General features: G+C 41.9%; 1 protein-coding gene across 4 annotated transcripts; it reads right to left on the bottom strand.

Moving 5' to 3' along the window:
* Nucleotides 1-142: 142 nt before the first annotated feature.
* Nucleotides 143-21617, bottom strand: LOC106564746 (puromycin-sensitive aminopeptidase). Of its 4 annotated transcripts, none has more exons than XM_014131065.2 (23): nt 21226-21617; nt 18124-18208; nt 17849-17926; nt 17524-17645; nt 16963-17070; nt 16447-16647; nt 16168-16264; nt 16036-16069; nt 15685-15799; nt 15338-15502; nt 15035-15139; nt 14803-14863; nt 14565-14674; nt 14368-14431; nt 14083-14222; nt 12867-13001; nt 8332-8572; nt 7717-7859; nt 7165-7221; nt 5928-6035; nt 5449-5604; nt 2609-2656; nt 143-2476 (listed from the first exon to the last, which is right to left on the bottom strand). In XM_014131065.2, exons 1-23 carry the CDS (start codon nt 21517-21519, stop codon nt 2330-2332), a joined length of 2814 nt encoding a protein of 937 aa, XP_013986540.1. In that variant the 5' UTR covers nt 21520-21617; the 3' UTR covers nt 143-2329. The 4 variants fall into 4 exon arrangements, with proteins under 4 accessions (XP_013986540.1, XP_013986543.1, XP_013986539.1 ...); XM_014131068.2 differs by having other exon boundaries at nt 8353-8572; XM_014131064.2 differs by having other exon boundaries at nt 18118-18208; nt 21226-21616.
* Between the last annotated feature and the right edge of the window lie 330 nt (nt 21618-21947).

Here is a 21947-nt window from a genome sequence, read left to right as displayed (position 1 = left end):
TTTCTAGTATTACAGTTCCCAAGCACTGTGCGTAGGATTATAGAAAGGGGTAAAAAATAAACTGGATTTGAAGACTCATTAGCATATCAATGCATCATCCGATCATGGTACTGTAAACCAAGGTGAAAAGAATCTCTCATAGTGAAGGATATTTCCACGTTACTTTATTGTACTGCATCTTAATTTCTGCTTTGGTACCACTAGCGTCACAGCCGTTCTACCAATAACGTTTTTTTTTTCTTCTCGGAAGCAACGTGACATTCAAAACGAAGTTTGACCAATCAGATTATGAAAAACGGAGTCATTTTCCCCCCACCCACTACCACAAAGCGATGGACTGCAGCGTAATACTGCAATGAAAATATAACGGCATGTAAACCTCAGATATACCAAAATCCCCCACCGCAAATGTACACCTTGTGAAACAAAATGTATAGACTGATTTTACTTCCCACCATCTACACATCAAACCCATTTTCTTTATTCTCACTTAGGTCAACTTTCATTATGTACAGCGGTCATTTCTATTGCAGTTTTTCCTAGAACCGTTTGTTATCTATTTATGATCATGTTTTTGCTTATTAAGGTCATACAAATGTGTATTAAATTGGATTAAGAATTGTTAAATTACATATCAACTGGTTTCCAGGCATGCACACTCACACCTCAATCATATATCAACTGTACTAGTTTCACATTGAAGTCTTTTTTTTTTTTTTTTTTACTTTAATGAACACCAACTGTATTTTTAAACAAAAGCACAACAAATGTTCCAGGGAAAGAGTGACAATTATTTTGATGATCTTCTCCGGTAAATGTTTTCTAAGCCACATCAAATTTTATATAGATATACTCGTTCAACAAGTCTGTGTGTAGATCTGTTATGTTAGAAACAATATTTTTACTTTGCAGTGGACTATCACCCACTTCAGTGTAATAATTATTGCAAACCACTTTAACAATTTAAGGCTTCAGAGTTCAATAGCAGTGTTAAGTAAATCCTATCATTTCAAAGTTGAAATTGGGCCAGTACATCATTAAGTTTTTTAACTAAAGTTTCCTGGTGTTAACTGCACTAAAGGCCCAAGTAGTGTTGTTTTACTAATTCTTAAGAATAAATGAAAGTTTTTCCTCAACGTTAAAATAAATCACTGCATCTTTAAAAAAAAAAAAAAAGGTTTTTGAAAACAAGATGTCATTTTGTATATAATGTGGCAGATAAAGAAACAATTTAAATATGCATGTTTGTCGTTTGTCATACTATACATCATTCTGTAACTTTACAGAGGGCTGAGAATACAGGCGACAGAAGATGGGAGTGGGGGTTGATGTGGGGATGGTATGTATCAAATGCCAGAGTAGGATGATGGATGGAGGGGGAAGAGGGGCAGGTAAGGTAACGATGAACATCGCTATTGAGATTTGTGGAACGTCTTTGCAAGAATGCTTGCATTAAACAGTATACATGTAGTACCATGCTAGCACTGCTCACCTTTTGTCCTAACCGTTATTAGAGATGGAGATCAGTGCCATGAGTTCATTTAACTACCGCCAACAAAACATCACACGCTATATTAACCCCATTCTGCCCAGCTGTGCTCTTACCCAATCACAACACCTGTTGGGTAAAAACCAGCAACTGCGAAACGCCGATGGCAGGGAAAAAAATAATAATTTGTTTGTACAGAAAACAAACAAAGTGAACAGCAACACAAGATATATCATATAATTCATGCTTTTTTTTCTCCATAGAGTAGGAGCGGGTGATGAGAAAAATAAATTCACAGTTTTCAAACTACGATGCAAGGCTGTGTGTGTGTGTGTATGCAAGTGTTCATATTTTGCGTGTCGTAACTACGGGAGTGTGAGTACGCACTCAGACTTGGTGTGCATCTCAAATGGCACCCTATAATGTGCACTAACCAGGGCCCATTTGGCTCAAGTCAAAAATAGTGCACCAACGTAGAGAATGGAGTGCCATTTGGGATGCACCCTGGGATAGCCATTTCGCAAATCATATCTGGGAGTGTTAAACCCCAGTAATCTAACTCGTGTATCATCTTCCAATGGGCAGAATGGGGATAACTACATTCCTTGTCAGAAAAATGAATTTGCTTTGTTATTTATGTATAATAGTCTTTTCTTTTTCAACGCTTGGTTAAATTCTTGGCTTGTTTGTTGACGTCATCGTCGTTTGTATTTTTTCTTTTAGAGAAATTAAGCCTGCTTTGAGTATGCTCGCTCTCCGTCCGTCTATGGACTGAGAAGGGGGGGCCGAGGCAGCTATGATGCAGGGAGGTCCGCGCTGGAAGGGGGGGGACTGGGTTGTTCAGACCGGGGGAGCTTTGCGCTTCAGTAGATACTGGTGAATGTCGTCGGCGTCGCGCTTGAGCCAGGCGGCATTCAGGAGAATGTTCTCGCAGCACTGCTGCACTGTGCGCTCAGCCGCAGGCGCGTGGTGGCTCTCGAAGAAACTCTGGAAGACACAAAATGGCTGCGTTTAGAATTAGAACGACAGAAGTTAGCTATACTTATTTTAGTTAACATTAAACCATTTTATTGAGCGAGACCACTATATTAAAGAGGTATAAACCAATATGATGCTCACCTTCACTTCAGCAGCCATTTTGTCAATGGCGAATCCATCCACAGAGAGCTGTGAAGAGGGGTGAAAATACAAGTGAGTTGCCTTAGGTCATTGGGCCAAAGGCAAAAGCTACCAGTCTTCCATAATAGATTCCTCTTATAATATATACAGAGCATTTGGAAACTATTCAGACCTCTTGACTTTTCCACATTTGTTACGTTACAGCCTTATTCTAAAATTGATTAAAATGTTTTTTCCACCTCAAACTATACACAATACCCCATAATGACAAAGCAAAAACGGGTTTAGAAATATTTGCAGATTTAAAAATGAAAAACAGAAATATCACATTTACATACGTGTTCAGACCCTTTACTCAGTACTTTGTTAAAGCACCTTTGGCAGCGATTACATCCTCAAGTATGACGCTACAAGCTTGGCACACCTGTATTTTGAGAGTTTCTCCCATTCCTATCCGCAGATCCTCTCAAGCTGTGTCAGGTTGGATGGGGAGCGTTACTGCACAGCTATTTTCAGGTCTCTCCAGAGATGATCGATCGGGTTCAAGTCTGGGCTCTGACTGGGCCACTCAAGGATATTCACACTTGTCCCGAGGCTACTCTTGGGCTGTGTGCTTAGGGTCGTTGTCCTGTTGGAAGGTAAACTTTGCCCCAGTCAGGTCCCGAGCGCTCTGGAGCAGGTTTTCATCAAGGATCTCTTTGTACTTTGCTCCGTTCATCTTTGCCTCGATCCTGACTAGTCTCCCAGTCTATGCTGCTGAAAAACATCCCCACAGCAGGATGCTGCCACCACCGTAGGGATGGTATCAGGTTTCCTCCAGACGTGACGATTGGCATTCAGGCCAAATAGTTCAATCTTGGTTTCATCAGACCCGAGAGTCTTGTTTCTCATGGTCGGAGAGTCCTAGGTGCCTTTTGGCAAACTCCAAGCGGGTTTTCATGTGGCTTTTACTGAGAAGTGGCTTCCGTCTGGCCACTCTACAATAAAAGCCTGATTGGTGGAGGGCTGCAGAGATGGTTGTCCTTCCCCAGAACTGTGCCGCGACAATCCCGTCACTGAGCTCCATGGACAATTCCTTCGACCTCATGGCTTGGTTTTTGCTCTGATATACAGTTGAAGTCAGAAGTTTACATACACTTAGGTTTGAGTCATTAAAACTCATTTTTCAACCACTCCACAAATTTATTGTTAACAAGAAACCTCCACAAGTCTGGTTCATCCATGAGAGAAATTTCCAAACGCCTGAAGGTACCACATTCATCTGTACAAACAATAGTAGGCAAGTATAAACTCCATGGGACCATACAGCCGTCATACCGCTCAGGAAGGAGACGTGTTCTGTCTCCTAGAGATGAACGTATTTTGGTGCGAAAAGTGCAAATCAATCCCAGAACAACAGCAAAGAACCTTGTGAAGATGCTGGAGGAAACAGGTACAAAAGTATCTATATCCACAGTAAAACCAGTCCTATATCGACATAACCTGAAAGGCCGCTCAGAAAGGAAGAAGCCACTGCTCCAAAGCCGCCATAAAAAAGCCTGACTACGGTTTGCAACTGCACATGGGGACAAAGATCATACTTTCTGGGGAAATGTCCTCTGGTTTGATGAAACAAAAATAGAACTGTTTTGCCATAATGACCATTGTTATGTTTGTTGGAAAAAGGGGGAGGCTTGCAAGCCGAAGAACACCATCCCAACCGTGAAGCACGGGGGTGGCAGGATCATGTTGTGGGGGTGCTTTGCTGCAGGAGGGACTGGTGGACTTCACAAAATATATGGCGTCATGAGGAAGGAAAATTATATGGATATATTGAAGCAACATCTCAAGACATCAGTCAGGAAGTTAAAGCTTCGTCGCAAATGGGTCTTCCAAATGGACAATGACCCCAAGCATACTTCCAATGTGGCAAAATGGCTTAAGGACAACAAAGTCAAGGTATTGGAGTGGCCATCACAAAGCCCTGACCTCAATCCCATAGAGAATGTGTGGGTAGAACTGAAAAGGCGTGTGTGAGCAAGGAGGCCTACAAACCCGACTCAGTTACACCAGCTCTGTCAGGAGGAATGGGCCATAATTCACCCGACTTATTGTGGGAAGCTTGTGGAAGGCTACCCGAAACGTTCGACCCAAGTTAAGCAATTTAAAGGCAATGCTACCAAATACTAATTGAGTGTATGTAAACTTCTGACCCACTGGGAATGTGATGAAAGAAATAAAAGCAGAAATAAAATCTCTACTATTATTCTGACATTTCACCTAAAATAAAGTGGTGATCCTAACTGACCTAAGACAGGGAATTTTTACTAGGATTAAAATGTCAGGAATTGTGAAAAACTGAGTTTAAATGTAAACGTCAGACTTCAACTGTACACTGTCAACTGTGGGACCTTATATAGACAGGTGTGTGCCTTTCCAAATCATGTCCAATCAATTGAATTTACCACAGGTGGACTCCAATCAAGTTGTTGAAACATCAAGGATGATCAATAGAAACAGGCTGCACCTGAGCTCAATTTCCAGTCTCATAGCAAAGGGTCTGAATACTTATGTAAATAAGGTATTTCTGTTTCTAGTTTTTAATAAAATGTGCAAACTTTTCTAAAAACCTTTCTTCGCTTTGTCATTATGGGGTATTGTGTGTACATTGCTGAGGAATTGTTTTTATTTAATCAATTGTAGAATAAGGCTGTAACGTAACAAAATGTGTTAAACGTCAAGGGGTCTGAACACTCTCGAAATGCACTGTATACAGTGCCCTCTGAGGAGCTGAGGAAAATATGAGAATAAGAACAGTTAAGTAATGCTTTGGAGAAAAATTGCTTAATGAACGGCTTTACCTTGATGAGCCGTGATATGAGGAAGCCGCCCTGGTAGCGGTTGTGAAGCTCCTCCCAGTTGTCTTTGACAAACTTCCAGGCGGCTTTCCTTCCATGCTTACTGCTTCCGGCCACGCCCCCGATTACTGACACCGTGTCCTGCGGACGCACATCCTCCTGGGTAGGGGAGACAGAGGGGTCTGTTTTTTGCCAATTTCCATGAATTGATCATGCTCATCCTATAAGCAAACTCCTAAGACCAAAACAACTAGGAAGGCTACAATTACAAAGCTAGTTAACACCAGTGTTAACAATTGCACCAGCTATATTCAAGAAAGAATACCATAAAAGCGAGACCAAAAGAACACCAGGTGTAAATAGAACACCAGGTGTAAATACTAATGCTTCTAGGGATTTTTGTTTTGTCTTATTCTCCTGACAAAATAGCAGGAGCAAGTAACACTCCAGTTGCCAGGGCAAGAATGGTTGTGTGTACATACCGAGAGGGCAAAGGTGAGGACTTTCTGGATGAGGTCGGGGGCAGAGATGGCTCCCAGCACTCTCTCTATGCGGTTCTTCTCCTCCTGCATGTCAGCCTGCTTGTGAAGCTGAAGAGGATGGGAGAGATTAGACAGCGATAATGTGAGAGAAAAACATATACCGTAAATTCCGGACTATAAGCCGCAACTTTTTTCCCAGGCTTTGAACCTCGCGGCTTAAACAATGACGCGGCTAATATATGGATTTTTCCCGCTTTCAATTTTTTTTTCTCCAAAAAAACACATTCTGTGACGTGCTCAGTTTTTTGGCGCCATGAAGCTTTCATTAGACCAATGAAATTGCCGAACGGGTTACGGTCAAACAACTTTTTTGTTTACTGTTTAGATTAAATCGAGCGCTCTCAAACTTCCCATCATTCTGATTACGGTAGTCATTTTGTCACCCTCATCATGGCAAAGACACGGAGAAATGCATATGATGCAGCTTTCAAGTTGAAGGCGATTGATCTGGCTGTTGGAAAAGGAAATAGAGCTGCTGCACGGAAGCTTGGTCTTAATGAGTCGATGAGAAGACGTTGGAAACAGCAGCGTGAGGAATTGACTCAGTGCAAAAAGACAACTAAAGCTTACTGCACATTTTTTTTTTTTTGTTACAAGCCGTGTTTCGTTAAAGCCTATTTATTTTTGTTACAAGCCGTGTTTCGTTAAAGCCTGTGTAAAGTTCATTTGTTTCAATGTACCGGTAGGCACCTGTGGCTTATAGACAGGTGCGGCTTATTCATGTTCAAAATAATATATCTTTTTTGAATTCAGTGGGTGCGGCTTATATTCAGGTGCGCTTAATAGTCTGGAAATTACGGTACATATTTTACCTTTGATGTGATATTTAGGGGACGAAATCAAATTATATCAATTCTCATCAGTTGACTGTGATTAAAGCTTTATCTGTCAGATTATTGGTGGGGCTCTAACGAGAGTCTAGGACATGGAACGAGCTGGTAATCCTGTTCATCTGACTGAGGAAATGTAATTGAAATCATTCATGATACAATACATGACTCATGATATTGAGGAGACTGATCTCCAACCAGCTGGCCTGGCTGGGGTGTATTGTCTAGGAACCAAATGGGGCGAAACAGGGAGGGACTAATCTGAATTTATCCAATGCTTGTTTTCGTTGCAAAAAATTTTGCTACGGTGTGCACTAGTGAATACACCGTTAGCTGGTGTGAATTACCTTCAGCATTGTGTCCAACGTGGCACTGTCGCCATGCTTCAGTACTGTTAAGTACACCTGAAGAGAAACAAAAACCATACACATGGTCATTCAATATGGTTTCATCACTTGATTTTACAAGAATTTTATGTCTTTGTCTCATCATAAACAGCATCTACTTCCAGTCATGATGGTACTAAATAACTATCATTAGTACTTAGAAATGATCTACAAATGAGAAGTCACTGTTTGAAAGTAGGATCAATAACATGACCACAGGCCCATTGTTGAAATGTTGACCACAATTGATTGAAATTAATGGACAGGTGAAAGCAGTACCGAAGAAGCTTCACCTAGCCAAACCAGAGGCCAAGGTGAAGACATTATCAAATTGCTGACCAATCAAATCCTTTAAACATTCATGAAAGTCATCAAGAGCCTAGGATTAGAGGGCAAAGGTTAGTTTGGAATGGGGCCTTTGTTTATGTAACTACATGTTAAGAATACATGTGTTTCTATTAATAAAGTGTGTGTGTGTGTGTGTGTGTGTGTGTGTGTGGCAGAACAACTTACTGGGCTCCTGAGGTCTGCAGAGAGGATCTGCTTGCCTTCCACATGGTCTTTGAATCTCCGCCGGGCCTCCTCCAGCGTGGGCTTGTGTCCCGCCTTACCCAGCTTCCCCAGAACCAGACCTCTCAGCAGGGCATCCAGGTGACCTGAGAGAGGAGGGGGGAAGAGGAGAGAAGAGAAGAACCGGGGGCCGGAGAACAGAAGGAGAAAGGAAAAAAAGCGCCAGTCAGTCTCAAACATGTTAAAAACAAGCGCTTTGACACAATGAACTTCATCCAAAAGGACAGAATTTATCTACTGCTTGGTAATCCAGGAGCCAGTAAATCCATACATCACCAGCTCTGGGCTGATACCCCTACTACACAAAACACTTGCCTAATTCCAAACCTGACCCTTAGCCCCTAACCCCTAGGCACTTGAGCAGATCTGAAAGGATCGTATAGGTGTAAGCAATATAAAATAAAATAAATCCCACCAAGCCTATCAAGAGTGCAACATAGACCGATTACAATCTCTCTTACACCTACCCAACCCAATCAGAGCTACATCAAGTGACTTGGGGCTTAAGGCTGAGGATAGACTCCGGAATGACTCGGCAGCTCAGTTCTTAGCTCTTACCACCGGCCCCAGGGGGCTCACCTTCGCCCTGCTTGCATTCCCAGCCCAGCTTGAGGCCGATGGGAGTGAACAGGTCCCGGATAAACTCCTGGATCTCCTCGTGGAAGTCAGTGTGGGAGAGAAGGGAGGAGAGCACGCCCAGGTTGCAGCTCAGGTCGCTCCACACCGTGTAGTTGGGCTCGTTGACAAAGGCCTCCATCAGCTTCAGCACCTCCACCGTGCTGATCATGCCAGCGCGCGACTGAGGAAGATGAAGATGATTAATAGGATGAACATGGGGGACAAGAAGAGAAGGAATGGGGGGGTAGAGGTTCAAGAGGAAAATAAAGGACAGGTAAAAGGAATAGAAGATAAGGAATATGAATAATGTAGGGAAGAGGTGAAATAGGAATAGAAGAGAAGGAATATGAAGAATGAGGGGAAGAGATAGAAGAGGTAAGAGCAGGGGAAAGGTTGGTAAGAGTCACAGTATTGTTATGTACAGTTTTTGTAATTGAGCCCTGAATGAATGGGACAATAACCCTTTTGAGGAATAGGATAAAGCAGGAAAACAAGTTGATTAGATTACACATTGTTTATCTGACGTCTACAGTAAACATCTTCATAAGAGGCTTTGGTGAGAAAAAGGCCAAAGAATCAATGCTTAACAATTCACATGACATATCTTAGCTGAAGAGCTTAATACTCATGGGTACAGAGGGAGAAAGAAGTATCACTACCCAACCATAAGTTACGTTTACATGGCCACAAAACACACAACAACATGTACAGGTAACTGCCAAAATAATGTAAAGACTTGAGTAAATGAGGGATACAAAGTATATCGAAAGCAGGTGCTTCCAAACAGTAGTGATGCGCAGGTTGACTCAGAAGCCGCAGACCCTGCGGGTATATCCGCTGGGCGGGTTTAGGCTCATTAAATATTGTGTAGATGAAGCGCAGGTGGGTGGCAGGTTGAATAAAGAGGAAATACATTAAACACTTTTTTTTTATGTTTAATTTATATATCTTCAGGCTACATTGAGGTTTTTCTTTCATTCTTTTTAGGTCATCTGGCATTTGTAAGTAAGCCTATAAGCTTTTGGCCCTAACTGTACACGCACCAAATAGCCTACATGCCAATCACCAAATACTTTTGGGAACGGACAGAAAAAGTGAATGTCGATCCACTGAGGCACACCGACTGTAGGTCTATAACCTCTCACAAAGCCTTAATATTAACTCCTGCAGAATTAAGCATTTCTTGCAGCACCAAATATATATTTTGAAATATGTGGAGAAATATGATTTCTTTCAGCATCTTGAGAGAACGCGAATGCAGTTAGGGGGAACGTCTGTAGAGGTGCTATCTTAAATCAGCATCATAAAAGCTGATCAGATTTCCTACCACATCAAATATACATCCAAGCCGAACTGAAAACTTATCAGAAACATGTCGGGTCGTTTTCACAGCTTCCTATTTCCTTGCAACCGGTCAAAACGACAGAGAACTTGGGTCTATAAGGTTCCATCTGCAAAAAGGTGATTGAGATAACTGGCTTTAAAGTTCCAAACACTCATTGGTTTGAATGGTGTTAATTTTTTATCTTGTATTCTTTTAAACTTAACATGAATTGGGGTATTTAGAGTACTATATAGGTAGAGACCATTGAACAAAACAAGTCAATAACTAGATTTTGACAAAAATGTAGATAGGACCTTAGTAGGGCTGAACCCATTTAGCCGACATGGTAGATTGTTCGGTCGATAGGCTGTTGATTGATCGACCAATATTTTTTGTACTCGAGCAGTCGCACACAAACACATACATAAAAAAAAAAAAAAATGTTAATGGCACATGAGAAACCTGTCTGATTCACACCTCTGAGTGGACTAATCCATTGTGGAGGCCGCTTGGATGGTACACTAGTACATTTACCGTTAATTCCCAATCTACAATGTTTGATTACAGTTATTTCTGTTAATGCATTCAATATATTATTACAGTCTTACCGTTCTCATTCTAGGAGCGGGCATGTTTGCAGAGCGCACAACGTAGGCTACACTTGTGAGAAAAAAGTTTTGGTTTATTTCATTCCATTTACAAGTTGTCAATTTATTCATTGTCTTTTGTTTGAAGCGCTCCTGTCAATTTTGAGTAAGGACACGCACCTGATTACGCATAGAAGTAGGACTAGGACTAAATGTAGGCCTATAAGTGATCTGATACCATTTCTGATTGTGTTAACTTGACATCACTGTGGAGCTTCTCAAAGTAATTTTTTCTTTGCCTCAAACAGCAAGTAAACAAAGTCTGTTTTACATCCATTGAGAAATACAATAATTCCTCAACATAGCCTATTTGAAAAATCTTTCCAGTTCTCCCTTTCGAATACCACTCAGCATGAAAGGGGAAAGAAAGTAAAGCTCAGATCCGGTGGAAACGTCATAAATGTCATAAAATATGCCTTCCTGATTACTTCTTAGCCCTTAAGAAAATAGCCTACAGCTGTGTGTCTGGAGCTCACTGGTACAGGAAACTGAGGACCCAGAATATTTCACACAATGTTGCAAGCACCAGCTTCCGGCTGGACCATGTTCATGCAATGTTTCAAGTTCCTTGCAGACAGGCAAAGCCAATGTGATTTATAGGATATTTATTTTTATCTGGATATTTTTTACCTGCCGGTTGCAATATAATTTTTGAGCTTTATGTAGGCTATTTTTACCAATTAGCAATGGCAATAGAAGTTACTTTTAGAATTGTATCATTTTCATTCATTTCACTGAGATTAAAAAATGTGCATATGAAAATCACAGGGACAGCCTAAACCTGAGGCCCAAGCTCTCGAAATAGCCTACCAAAATGTCAGATTAATTTATATATTTAAAAAAAAAAAATCTGAAACGCATCTAAATTAAGCAAAAATAAATCCTACATCCGTCTGACTGTAGCCTACAGTACAGCGCATGTCCTATATTTGCGGATTAGGGTCCGGCCCGTGGCTTCTTTTTTAAATACATAGTCATGCAGTTGCGGATGACCCACGCACCACTACCACAGATGTGGTTCCTGAGTTAATTAAGCAATTATCATCATGATCGTCATCATGATTAGGGTAATGTATAAAAATGCTGGCCAGAGAATTATTTTGGCTACCACAGCTATAGACAGGTTGGCTGACATACGTGCATCGATGTGTCCGGAACGTGTGCGTTTTTATGATTCTGAAGATAGCAATAATGACAAGCTGCCATGTGGGGAATCGAAGGCGGTTCGCTTCAGCTAGTTGTATCTTGTTTTGTTTGATGTCATTTCTATACTGATATGGCTCAAATTCACTAGCTATCTAACCAACAACTATTTGAGAGACAACACATGCTCATTGTGCAAATGTATGTTTTCAATAAACATTTGGAGACCAAATATAATTTACGTGTCAGTCTAAACCAACCCTGTCTATTCTGGCCCATAGTAGTGCACGCGTTGGTTTGGTTGCTAAACAACCAATCCAACTACGCCCCCATAGGATGACAATGCCCCCAGCCACAGGGAATAAGTGGTCACTGAATGGTTTGATGAGTATGAAAACTATGTAAACCAGGGCTGTCCAACCCTGTTCCTAAAAGCTACAGTCCTGTAGGTTCACTCCAACCCTAATCTAGCCAACCTGATTCTAATAATTAGCTGGTTGATAAGATGAATCCGGTTAGTTACAACTGGGGTTGGAGCGAAACCCTACACTGTTCTGGCTAGTGGTGGCCCAAGAACAGGGTTGGGTAACCCTAATGTAAACCATATGCCATGGCTGTCTGTCACCAGATCTCAACCCAATTGCACACTTATGGGAGATTCCGGAATGGCGCCTGAGACAGCGTTTTCCCACGACCATGAACAAAACACCAAATTATGGATTTTTTCATGGAAAAACAGTGTCGCACCCTCCAATAGAGTTCCAGAAACTTACAGAAGCTATACCAAGGTGTATTGAAGCTGTTCTGGCTAGTGGTGGCCAAACGCCCTATTAAGACATTTGTTCTATTTTACTTAACACTTATTTTTCTTAAAATTGCATTGTTGGTTAAGGGCTTTTAAGGAAGCATTTCACTGTGGCGCATGTGACAAATACAATTTGATATGACACTTTACGTTGGGGTTTCCTTTACTTGTATATGTGTGGATTCCACATTTACAACATTGAGCAGCTAGAGTTTATTTTAGGGGAAGCTTTGACCCTGGGCTTCCTCAAAAATGATCTGTTTATACACTAAAGGTTGTGTTTCTTTGCTACTGTAGTGCTTGGCTAGACAGATGGGGCCTTGATATATGGAAGAGGAAAGAACATAAGGGTTTTGTGGCAGAAAGGAATTATTTTTTTATGGTGACTTTCAAGCCATTCCCTGAATATGATTGTTACAGGAACTGACCCTTCCCCTGTCCATGACTGACTTTATATACAAGCACCATTACTATACATATCCAATTTATTATTGAGCGTTAGCATTGAGCTAAAGGGCATGTTGGTGTAGTGTTGACGGTAGTCTGTGTCAGTCACCAGGGAGAAGAGGTCGTTCTGCAGGCCCAGACGGTCAACAGGCAGCAGGGTGAGGTCTCTGATACCAGGCAGCAGGCTCTCCAACATGCCTGAGCTGTACTGGATCCTGTAGAAGCCCACTGTTCCTGGGTTGATCTATAGGGGAGGAGGAGGAGGACAGTTGAACAGCAGCCAAAGACTAAAGCCTTGGTGCCAATCTGTTTTCTTCCACTACTTTGTCGGCGTCATGCCAAACCATTTGCTGTTCCAAACTTGTTAGCTAAAGCGGAAAATAAATCTGCCTAACAAGCAAGTGTGGAAGAAAGCCCTTATATGCTTGAGTGACACCCACCCAACAAATTAACAAAATGATGTTCTATTCTAGCCATAAAAAGTGCAGCTTCACATTAAGGAAACAGGAAGAGATATTTTCTATCCCTTTGATCAACTCCGTACATGGATAATTCTCTGTTCTGAATGGCACACGCATAAGTAGTTTCCCTCTCCCTACCATAGCCTTGTGCAGTGGTTCCCAACCTTTTTCAGTTACTGTACCACCAATTTAATTTTGCTCTGCCCGGAGTACCCCATAGCCTTGTGCATTTTAGCAGTAGGCCTATGGTCTCATGAGTCTTCTCAAGTACCCCCTGTGGATAGGCCAAGGACCCTCAAGGGGTCCTAGTAGCATTGCTAACTAGATAGGGACTAGCAAGGCTATGATCCTGCTCAAGCAACCACTAGTCCCAATCAAGTGGTTATTTTTTAATGGTTCTCAGTTCCCCAAACGTACTTTGACATTAATGATGTCCTTTCAGTGAACAGCAATTTATATGGCCCATTCACAAATCCTGACCCTCTAGTGACCTTTTGACCTCTTTCAAAGACCTTCAAGGGTCATGGTTGGCTTAACTTCTCGTTGACCCTTTTGGTCAGGTGATTGTTTACTGAACTCCCAATGATCTCCCACCCGTTAGTAAATACTAAATAGTCTCAGAATCATGAATGATATGGCCCATTCACAAACGTTTATAATTCTCCAAGCAAGCAGACCTTCAAGGTTATGGCTCTTGAAGCGAACATTCTTGTATCCATTACGCTTTTATTAGACAGATTTCTATTTCCCTAAACATGCAACTTTGTATAAGGGTTATAGTACACATTTTAAGGCCTCAGGGCTTGGTTTTCAACTCAATTCTATATTAGACAGATGTAATAGGTGGAATTTGGTTGTCCTCACCTTGACCCACTGGTCAGGGCTGACGTTGTTGATCGTGATGGTGGTCTCTGGGCTGTCCAGCAGCACCTTGAGCTTGGTACAGCCGGGGTCCTCACCCGTACAGATACTGATTGGTACCATCCAGTTAGGGCAGTCCTCACCTGGAGGATGATTGACACAAGCAAGACCCAATGAGATGGAGCAAAGTAGGAACTTTGTCTCATGTAGCTAAAGAGTGACAAGTAGTGAACCAGCAATTTGTACTTGGCTTTTTTTGTGTTGATTTATTGGAAAATATGATCTTACCATTATGTGGTCCACTGGCACAGAATTTCTTCTGAGATATCTTGAGGATGCGATCATCCCCTTGCTACAAAAACAAAAAGTATTTGATTGTGTATTAAATAAACAGCTATATCCACAACAGAGAGATCCCCTCTCACAGGATATAAAAACAGTACATTCATATTGTCCAAAGACAATTTCCATTGTGGTCTATTTACCTGCTCCTGGTCCACTACGATTATAGGGAAGCCCATCTGCTTAGTCCAGGAGCTCATCACCAGGGCGATGGGTTTCCCGCTAGCCTGTTCCAGACAGTCCCATAGGTCCTCTAGGAGAGGTGGTGGGGAGAGAGGTGGTCACCAACCAATTACAACGCTCAAAATAATAATCTTGTTATAATGGACCAGACATGCCCATTATAAATTCATGAGAACTTATAGGAGACTTGAGTGTTACCTGTTGCTGCATTTTTATGTTGGAACTTCAACAGATAGGAATGCATTCCTTTCCTAAAATCCTAGAGACAGAAGAAACAAATAGGTTTACAAAGAAAAAACGCCTGAGATGAAAATATACAAATACTTACCAGAGACACTTGTTCACGCAATACCCTTTTAGCTAGTATATGAAAGAGAGTTAGACCAATTAGTGGACAACATAGAAGTGTGCCTGGGCAGCAGCGCCTCACCTTGTCTCCTATGTAGTTGTGCAGCATACGGATCACAGACGCTCCTTTGCTGTAGGATATGGCATCAAAGATTTCATCCACCTCCGACGGGTGGCCCACGTTCACCTGCAGTCCAGGTGATCAGTCAGTTAATGCTTTCAAAACGCAGTACGAGGGTCGCTTTCATCTGATAGATACCTCACGTACATTCAAATCTACTGGAAAACTTTGGTCCAGTACCACACACACACACACACACACACACACACACACACACACACACACACACACACACACACACTTACAAATTTAAAGCCAACACACCTCGATGGGATGACTGTTGTCCAGCGCATCCAGATCCAGGGCGCGGGTGTAGTCGGCAGACACAAACTGTGTCCAGATGTCGTAGTCAGGGAAGCAGTGGTCCACACAGAGGTACTCGATCCATGATGCGAAGCCCTCGTTAAGCCACAGATGCGTCCACCATTCCTACAAGGCAAGGGGCGATCATATTGCCAAAAATCCAATTCAGGACAACAATGCAATTGCATTGCAATTGAAGAAAGTTGTTCATATAATTTAATCTTCAATAATGTAATGTCCTTCTGTCATTGACCAGGAGAGCACTTTTAGTTTCTGCATAAGCACCAAAGAGCGCAGTGGTCGTTTACCATAGTGACCAGGTTCCCGAACCACTGGTGAGCTAGCTCGTGTCCCACCACCAGGGCCACCCACTGCCGTGAGGACGAGCACGAGTTCTTCGGGTCAATCAGCAGCGCCGTCTCCCTGGGAAACAAGGTCAAACAGCGAGGTCAACTCGAAGAAAAACAAGGGCAAAAGCGATTCATTTCACACTCCCCCTAGTAGTAGCATGCATTAACACAAAAATACATTGAATATAAAATCACATACATTTCCAGCTAGTGGTAATCAAATAATCTTTTTGTGGAATAACATGACTGGTAGGCTAACTGTGCATCCTCTCATTAGTTGCAAATTTAGCAACATTACTTTAGATTTACCTGTAGGTAACAAGGCCCCAGTTTTCCATGGCACCTGGAGGGGGCAGCACCAAGCGTGTTAGATCTTGACTATAAATCCTATTTTTCATCACAATATAATAAATGAAATACAGTCATTTGAATTGTACTTACCAGCAGCAAAGTCAGCGATAGCTATTAGATCAATTTTAGGCAGTGGGTAAGGAACATTGAAGTATTCGTTGTAGAAAGGTAAGGTCTTTACAGCAACCTGTGAGAAACATGGATAGAAAAAACTAGATATAATTTCCATTTTACACTTGACGCCAATAGATTGTTGTGCTAGCAGCAACTGTCATTCATCAATATAACAAACAGTCATAGTGGTACATGACTAGTGTTTAGTACTGGTCTAACCATTATCAAAGTTTAAAAGAAGTAAAAACAACTCACCTCTAGTGCAAATTTTCCTTGTTCCGCCTTTCCGGTAGGCGTGTAGACACGTACGGTCACGCCGTCCGACGATTGGCCTTCTACAAAGTCGTATTCGCCGATGACGAACGCTACAAGGTACGTGGACATAATGGGGGTGGTGGCGAACTTCACTTCCAAAAGGCTGTCATCTTCTGGATGTGGCTTTCTATCGATGACATTCTGTGTCATTGAGGACAAGGGCATATTAGCGCGGACAGAAAATATAATCAGAAAGTCAAAGCAATGCTTTTGAAGAATGAGCTCATAGCCTTTCACAGTCCACAGGGCAGACATCGTGGAAAAACATACTAATTCAGTTGCATTTTGAATGCCTGCAGACTTTTACTCTTGTAGCTAGATGGGAGGAAATGCAGTGACCCAACAAGACCGTCTTATGTTACATAAGCCAATGTTAGCAGAGCGCAACAACAGAGTAGCGAAATGTGACTCAAGCTGTTTGGCGTCCCCAGGCGGAAGAGTTAGTGTGACACGTACCATATTTGACAAGGCTACTCGGTCCTTGGGAACTATCAGAGAGATGTCAAAGGTGGCTTTGATAGCTGGCTCGTCCCAACAGGGGAAGGCCCGGCGAGCGTCCGTGGCCTGAGGAGAGAAGAGAATAGAGGAGAAAAGACCATGGGAGGTTAGGCGAGACAGAGTGGACAACACGTTTCACAGCGTGTTAGGTCAGGCAAACATCCTGGAGGGTGTCAGAGGGCTGATTTATAATAAAGCTACTCCAATGACCTCTAGTGAAAATTGAAAATAAACAACACGCCGCATATAGCAGCTGGGCATGTCATTTCCCCCCCAACATTTTTTCTAAAGATAAGAGATTACAAAGTTGAATTATCAAGAATCTCCAACAATGGTTGCTAAAACATTCAGCCTATAGCCAGGGTGTGACAATGCTCAAACATTGTGGTCAAATGGCAGTCACATTCCTTTTACACTATTGCAACATGGGTTAAGCAATCAACTCTGCTGCCTAGAGAAACTGTACTCATTATGGTAACAGAAGTAATGCAGGACAGGAGGAGCGCCTAGTTACTGTACCTCGAACTGTGTGACAGCAGCATAGCGGATTTCTCCTGTAGGAGTTGCATATTTACTTCTGTAGAAACCTTTCATTTTGTCATTCAGCTCCCCAACAAAGTCAATCTTCAATGTACCGGATCCTGGGAAACAGGTGCAAAAAAAAACAACATGTGTTTATTCAGTCTTTACTACAATAAGAGGTTTGTTTTGTCAACTACAAACAAAAAGACATGGCATGGTGTCAAACACCAGGAAGAATAATGAATGGCAGAAAATGGAGGGTTCATTAGAACCCTAAAAAGCCCTGTAGCCATTCTGGTTAACGGCGAGTCCTTCGACTTACCTTTCTGTAGAGCACTAGGGAATGACAGAGTGACTTTCTCATCCTCATTTTGATAGTTGAATCCTGTAGCGTTAATTTCTAAAGAGAAGGAAAAAATGCAAGGCTGATATTCGCTGCCATAACATACGAAAAGAATATACAAATGTGCCTAACAAGCCTGGAAAAGCAGGTCTAATCAGGAAATAGAAGAAATATATTGCATATATAAAATATATAATAGTTTGTCTATATTTAAGACAACTGTGAAAAGACGATTGACAGAATCTCACCCTCACCTTCCCCTCCCTCTGGTACAAAGGATGCTGTGATAATGTCGATGTCAGCACAGTTCATCACAATCTGATTAGTGGCCAGGTTAACCTGGAAAAACGACAGAAACACAACTACTAAGTAAAATCGGGGACTAGCATACCCTTGTATAAATACCTGGGATGACATAAGAACGCCATATTTTTAATTTGTGTAAAAAAATATATATTTCGTCAGTCATTCTAGAGTCCCTCAACGATAATACTCCCTCGATATAATACTTCTAAACTAGGATATTTTTTTGATTTTCCTGCCATAAGCAAATCCACTATTAAGGTTAAATCTAATCTGTTATGTATCAGACAGCAGCGATAGGGATCAAACAACTTACTGTAGGCCAAGCAGGCTAAACCTACAGTGGCTCAGTGTCACCGTGAAAACATTGTGGCTTGACAGGGAGAGCGGAACGGGACCAAAAGATGGTTAGGAGCGAGGGAAAGAAAGAGACATCCTGTAGGGCTTCTGACTAGAATGCAATGTGATAGCGGCTCATGTGACGGTCGACGTCCGACTTATTGAGGGCGGAACCCAGCTGCACACTCAGCTGCAGCTTTGAGAGAGTAGGCTAGTCCCATTTATTGACGGTTGGTTGCTGCCATAGTTTATTTTGATACTCAAATAGAGAGCTGGGAGGTTGTAACCAAGAAGGCAGGGATGTAATTATAGAGCGCACTCGGTGATGGCACGGTGCCACATCGCTATGCGTCCCGTTGGCTATTGTGCGGTTATCTGACAACTTTTAAATCATGGGCTGGCATTGTCATTAACTTGGCTAATGAAATTATAGCATGTGCATGCAAGTAACAGCCATGCAACTGACAACACATAGCACATGTATTGCAGTTGAAATTGCCCTACTTGACAACTATTTGTCACTTAAACGCCAAGAGTAGCCTAATCTTTCATCTAGCCTAATTTCCTTGGACAATGCTGTTCAACTACGTAATACAATGTGCCATCCTCCTATGGATAGACTACCAAACATAGATCAGCGGCACATAGATAACCATACAGTAATCTCTTAGATTTAGACAATGTTTGTGTGGAAAGTACTAAAATAGTTTAGCCTGGCATTTTAAGTGTCATTGAAACACAGCCAGTGTTATGTGCACATGATGACAAGTAACTTGTGTTCCTAGCCTGTGTTCTGAGATGAAGATGGTGTATGCAAACATCCGAGGGCAATACGCGCACCATATTTGGCACCAAATATGACACCCATTAGAAACGAATCAAATGAAGCAAGCAAGTGTGTAATACACATGTGATGTAGTATCAGGGATGGACAGATAACATATATGCCAACAGATCGCAACAACGCCTAATTTATCATAACCATTACAGATAACAAATCCTAATTAACCCCACACAGACAAAGTGTACAAAACATTAAGAACACCTTCCTAATATTGAGTTAAACCCCCTCCTTTTGCCCTCACAACAGGACCAATTCGTCAGGGAATGGACTCTACAAGGTGTCAAAAGAGTTCCACAGGGATGCTGGCCCATGCTGACGCAATGCTTCCTACGGTTGTGTCAAGTTGGCTGGATGTCCTTTGGGTGGTGGGCCATTCTTGATACACACGGGAAACGGCTGAGCATGAAAAACCCAGCAGTGTTGCAGTTCGACACAAACCGGTGCGCCTGGCATATTTTGTCTTGCCTATTCACAATCTGAACGGCACACAAACGCAACATGCCTCAAGGCTTAAAAATCCTTCTTTAACCTGTCTCCTCCCCTTCATCTTCTACACCGATTGCAGTGGATTTAACAAGTGACATCATTAAGGAATAGCTTTCACCTGGTCCGTCTAGGTGAATCCAGCGAAAAATAGGCTGGAAACAATTATTCCCAAACTGCTGTTCGTTGTTGGAACACATCTTCCTACTTCAACCAATCCATTTATAATTTGTGAAAACTTATCATTTGGCAAGGAATGTAGTTTGTGTATCCCATCAGTTAGATACATTTTCATAGGCATTTATTTATGTAGACCTAACAGGAGCTTGTGATGCGCACTCCAGCACGCCTGTGTGTAGGGAGCATTCAGAATGCAGTTGAGTGAATGAGACATGGAGGGGAAAGGGAATTTTGGGAGAGAAACGGTGTGATGTTTGGCTTGGTTTCTTTTTTGTTGTGTCCCGCAAGTCAAAGAAAAGTTGTCTTTAAGACAAAATGTTCGGGTAGCCAAGGCACATGCCACCAAATAGTTTCAGTATATTAAAAAAAAAGTAATCTATGGTTAAAGAGCGAGCTTTGACATCCGTTTGAGATCTCATGCCCATCCGTATGTAGTAATTGGTTTACACCATCAACATACCAACAGGCAATGATTAGGAATCATTTAGCTAAATTTGTCGTGCATTATCATCAAACAAGATGAGTGTCTGAATGTTACACGTCACGGGTGTTGTGAATGTCTAGTGTTGTCATTTCATGGTCTGCTTGCAAAACAGGTTAACAGAGGCGGAAGCTGGGAGGTCTTCTCTTGTAGGAAGACATTTGCTAGCTATGATTTAGCAAACATTAGCTTAGTTAGCAAGGTAGCACTAGCGCGCATGCTAACTGGGTGCGCTGGCATGCAACTAACGTTAGCATTTAAGCTAAATTCACATCTTTGCATTAACGTCGATCATACTATACATTCATTTCAAGTGAGATGTAGTGACTATTAGCCAGTTAACGATTTGCAAAAATGACAGCGAGCTAACGTTAATTTGCCTAGCTATCAAACTAACTGGTATTAACTAACGAATGACGGCTCAGCTAGGTAACGTTAGGTAGCTAGTTACTCTGGACAGTACCTTTCAGGGCAGGTAAAGCGCTAATAAAAATATTATTTTCTACATTGAATACATTTATTTTCAACCTAGCTAAAGTGAGCTAGGCTAGCTGTTTGCCACTACTATCATGGGCTAGTAGATAACGTTAGTTAGGAGTTCGCTAGCTAACGTTAGACGACTAGCTAGTTAGCATTTTGCCGTTCGCCATTCGAACGTTGTAAATTAGGCAACATGGATTACATAAGCAAGTACTATACAAATTATCTTTCAATTACTTCACCTACCTTCACAATCGCCTCTAGCTTGCCCTCGAAAGTGAAGTCGATGAGGTCGGGCTTCAAGCACAACCCGTAGTTGACGGGGTAGACGTCAGTGGGCAACCTTACGAAGGGCCTCCTTTCAGGCATGGTGTCTGTATTTTGTCTGGTAGCGCTTGCGAAGACGGTGCTGCTGTGTATTACTCGGAATTTGATAGTTCTGAAGTCCTGCAAAATGGGATTCGACAACAAAACTGGATCTTGGGGAATGACTCGTTTTACGAATGACAGCAAAACCCGACGGCCGAGAACCAGCAACATAAAATCCTTAGCTAGAAATGTTGCCAGCTAGAGTCCTCCCCTCTCACTTCAAATCCACCGAAACAACGTGTGTAGGAGCGCAGTATGATGAGGAAATAGCGTCATCGCGTTGAAGCGGAGGAACACTGGAACAAGGGGATGTGTTCAATATTTGGGGTTTTTAATTAGTTTGTTTGTCAATTGTAGTCAAAGAAAATTCTCAAAAAATATAAATCATAATTCATAATTACATGCTTTCTGTTTGTGGCATTCCTTATTGGTAGTAGTAGATAGTAGCAGAAATAACAACAATGAATGAAATAATCTGCACTCTGAAAATAAGTAAGAATTTGCATCAACAACAGGTTGTTTACCTTGTTATGTTGTGAACGTTTTTATGGTTGCCTAGTAGTGAGTGTGTGTAAATCACTTATGGAAACCAGTAGTCA

This window comes from Salmo salar, chromosome ssa12 (assembly GCF_905237065.1).
Source record: "Salmo salar chromosome ssa12, Ssal_v3.1, whole genome shotgun sequence".
Taxonomy (NCBI): Eukaryota; Metazoa; Chordata; class Actinopteri; order Salmoniformes; family Salmonidae; genus Salmo; species Salmo salar.
This window is presented reverse-complemented; position numbering and strand designations above follow the sequence as displayed.

What these genes read in the sequence shown, in the direction of transcription:
- LOC106564746 (XM_014131064.2), bottom strand. Translation starts at nt 21,519, where the DNA reads ATGTTGCTGGTTCTCGGCCGTCGGGTTTTGCTGTCATTCGTAAAACGA. An exon ending in AGCTAGAGGCGATTGTGAAG is followed by an intron (nt 18,209 to 21,225) that starts GTAGGTGAAGTA and finishes TCGTTTTTCCAG; the next exon opens with GTTAACCTGGCCACTAATCA. An exon ending in TGGGGCCTTGTTACCTACAG is followed by an intron (nt 15,800 to 16,035) that starts GTAAATCTAAAG and finishes CTTGTTTCCCAG; the next exon opens with GGAGACGGCGCTGCTGATTG.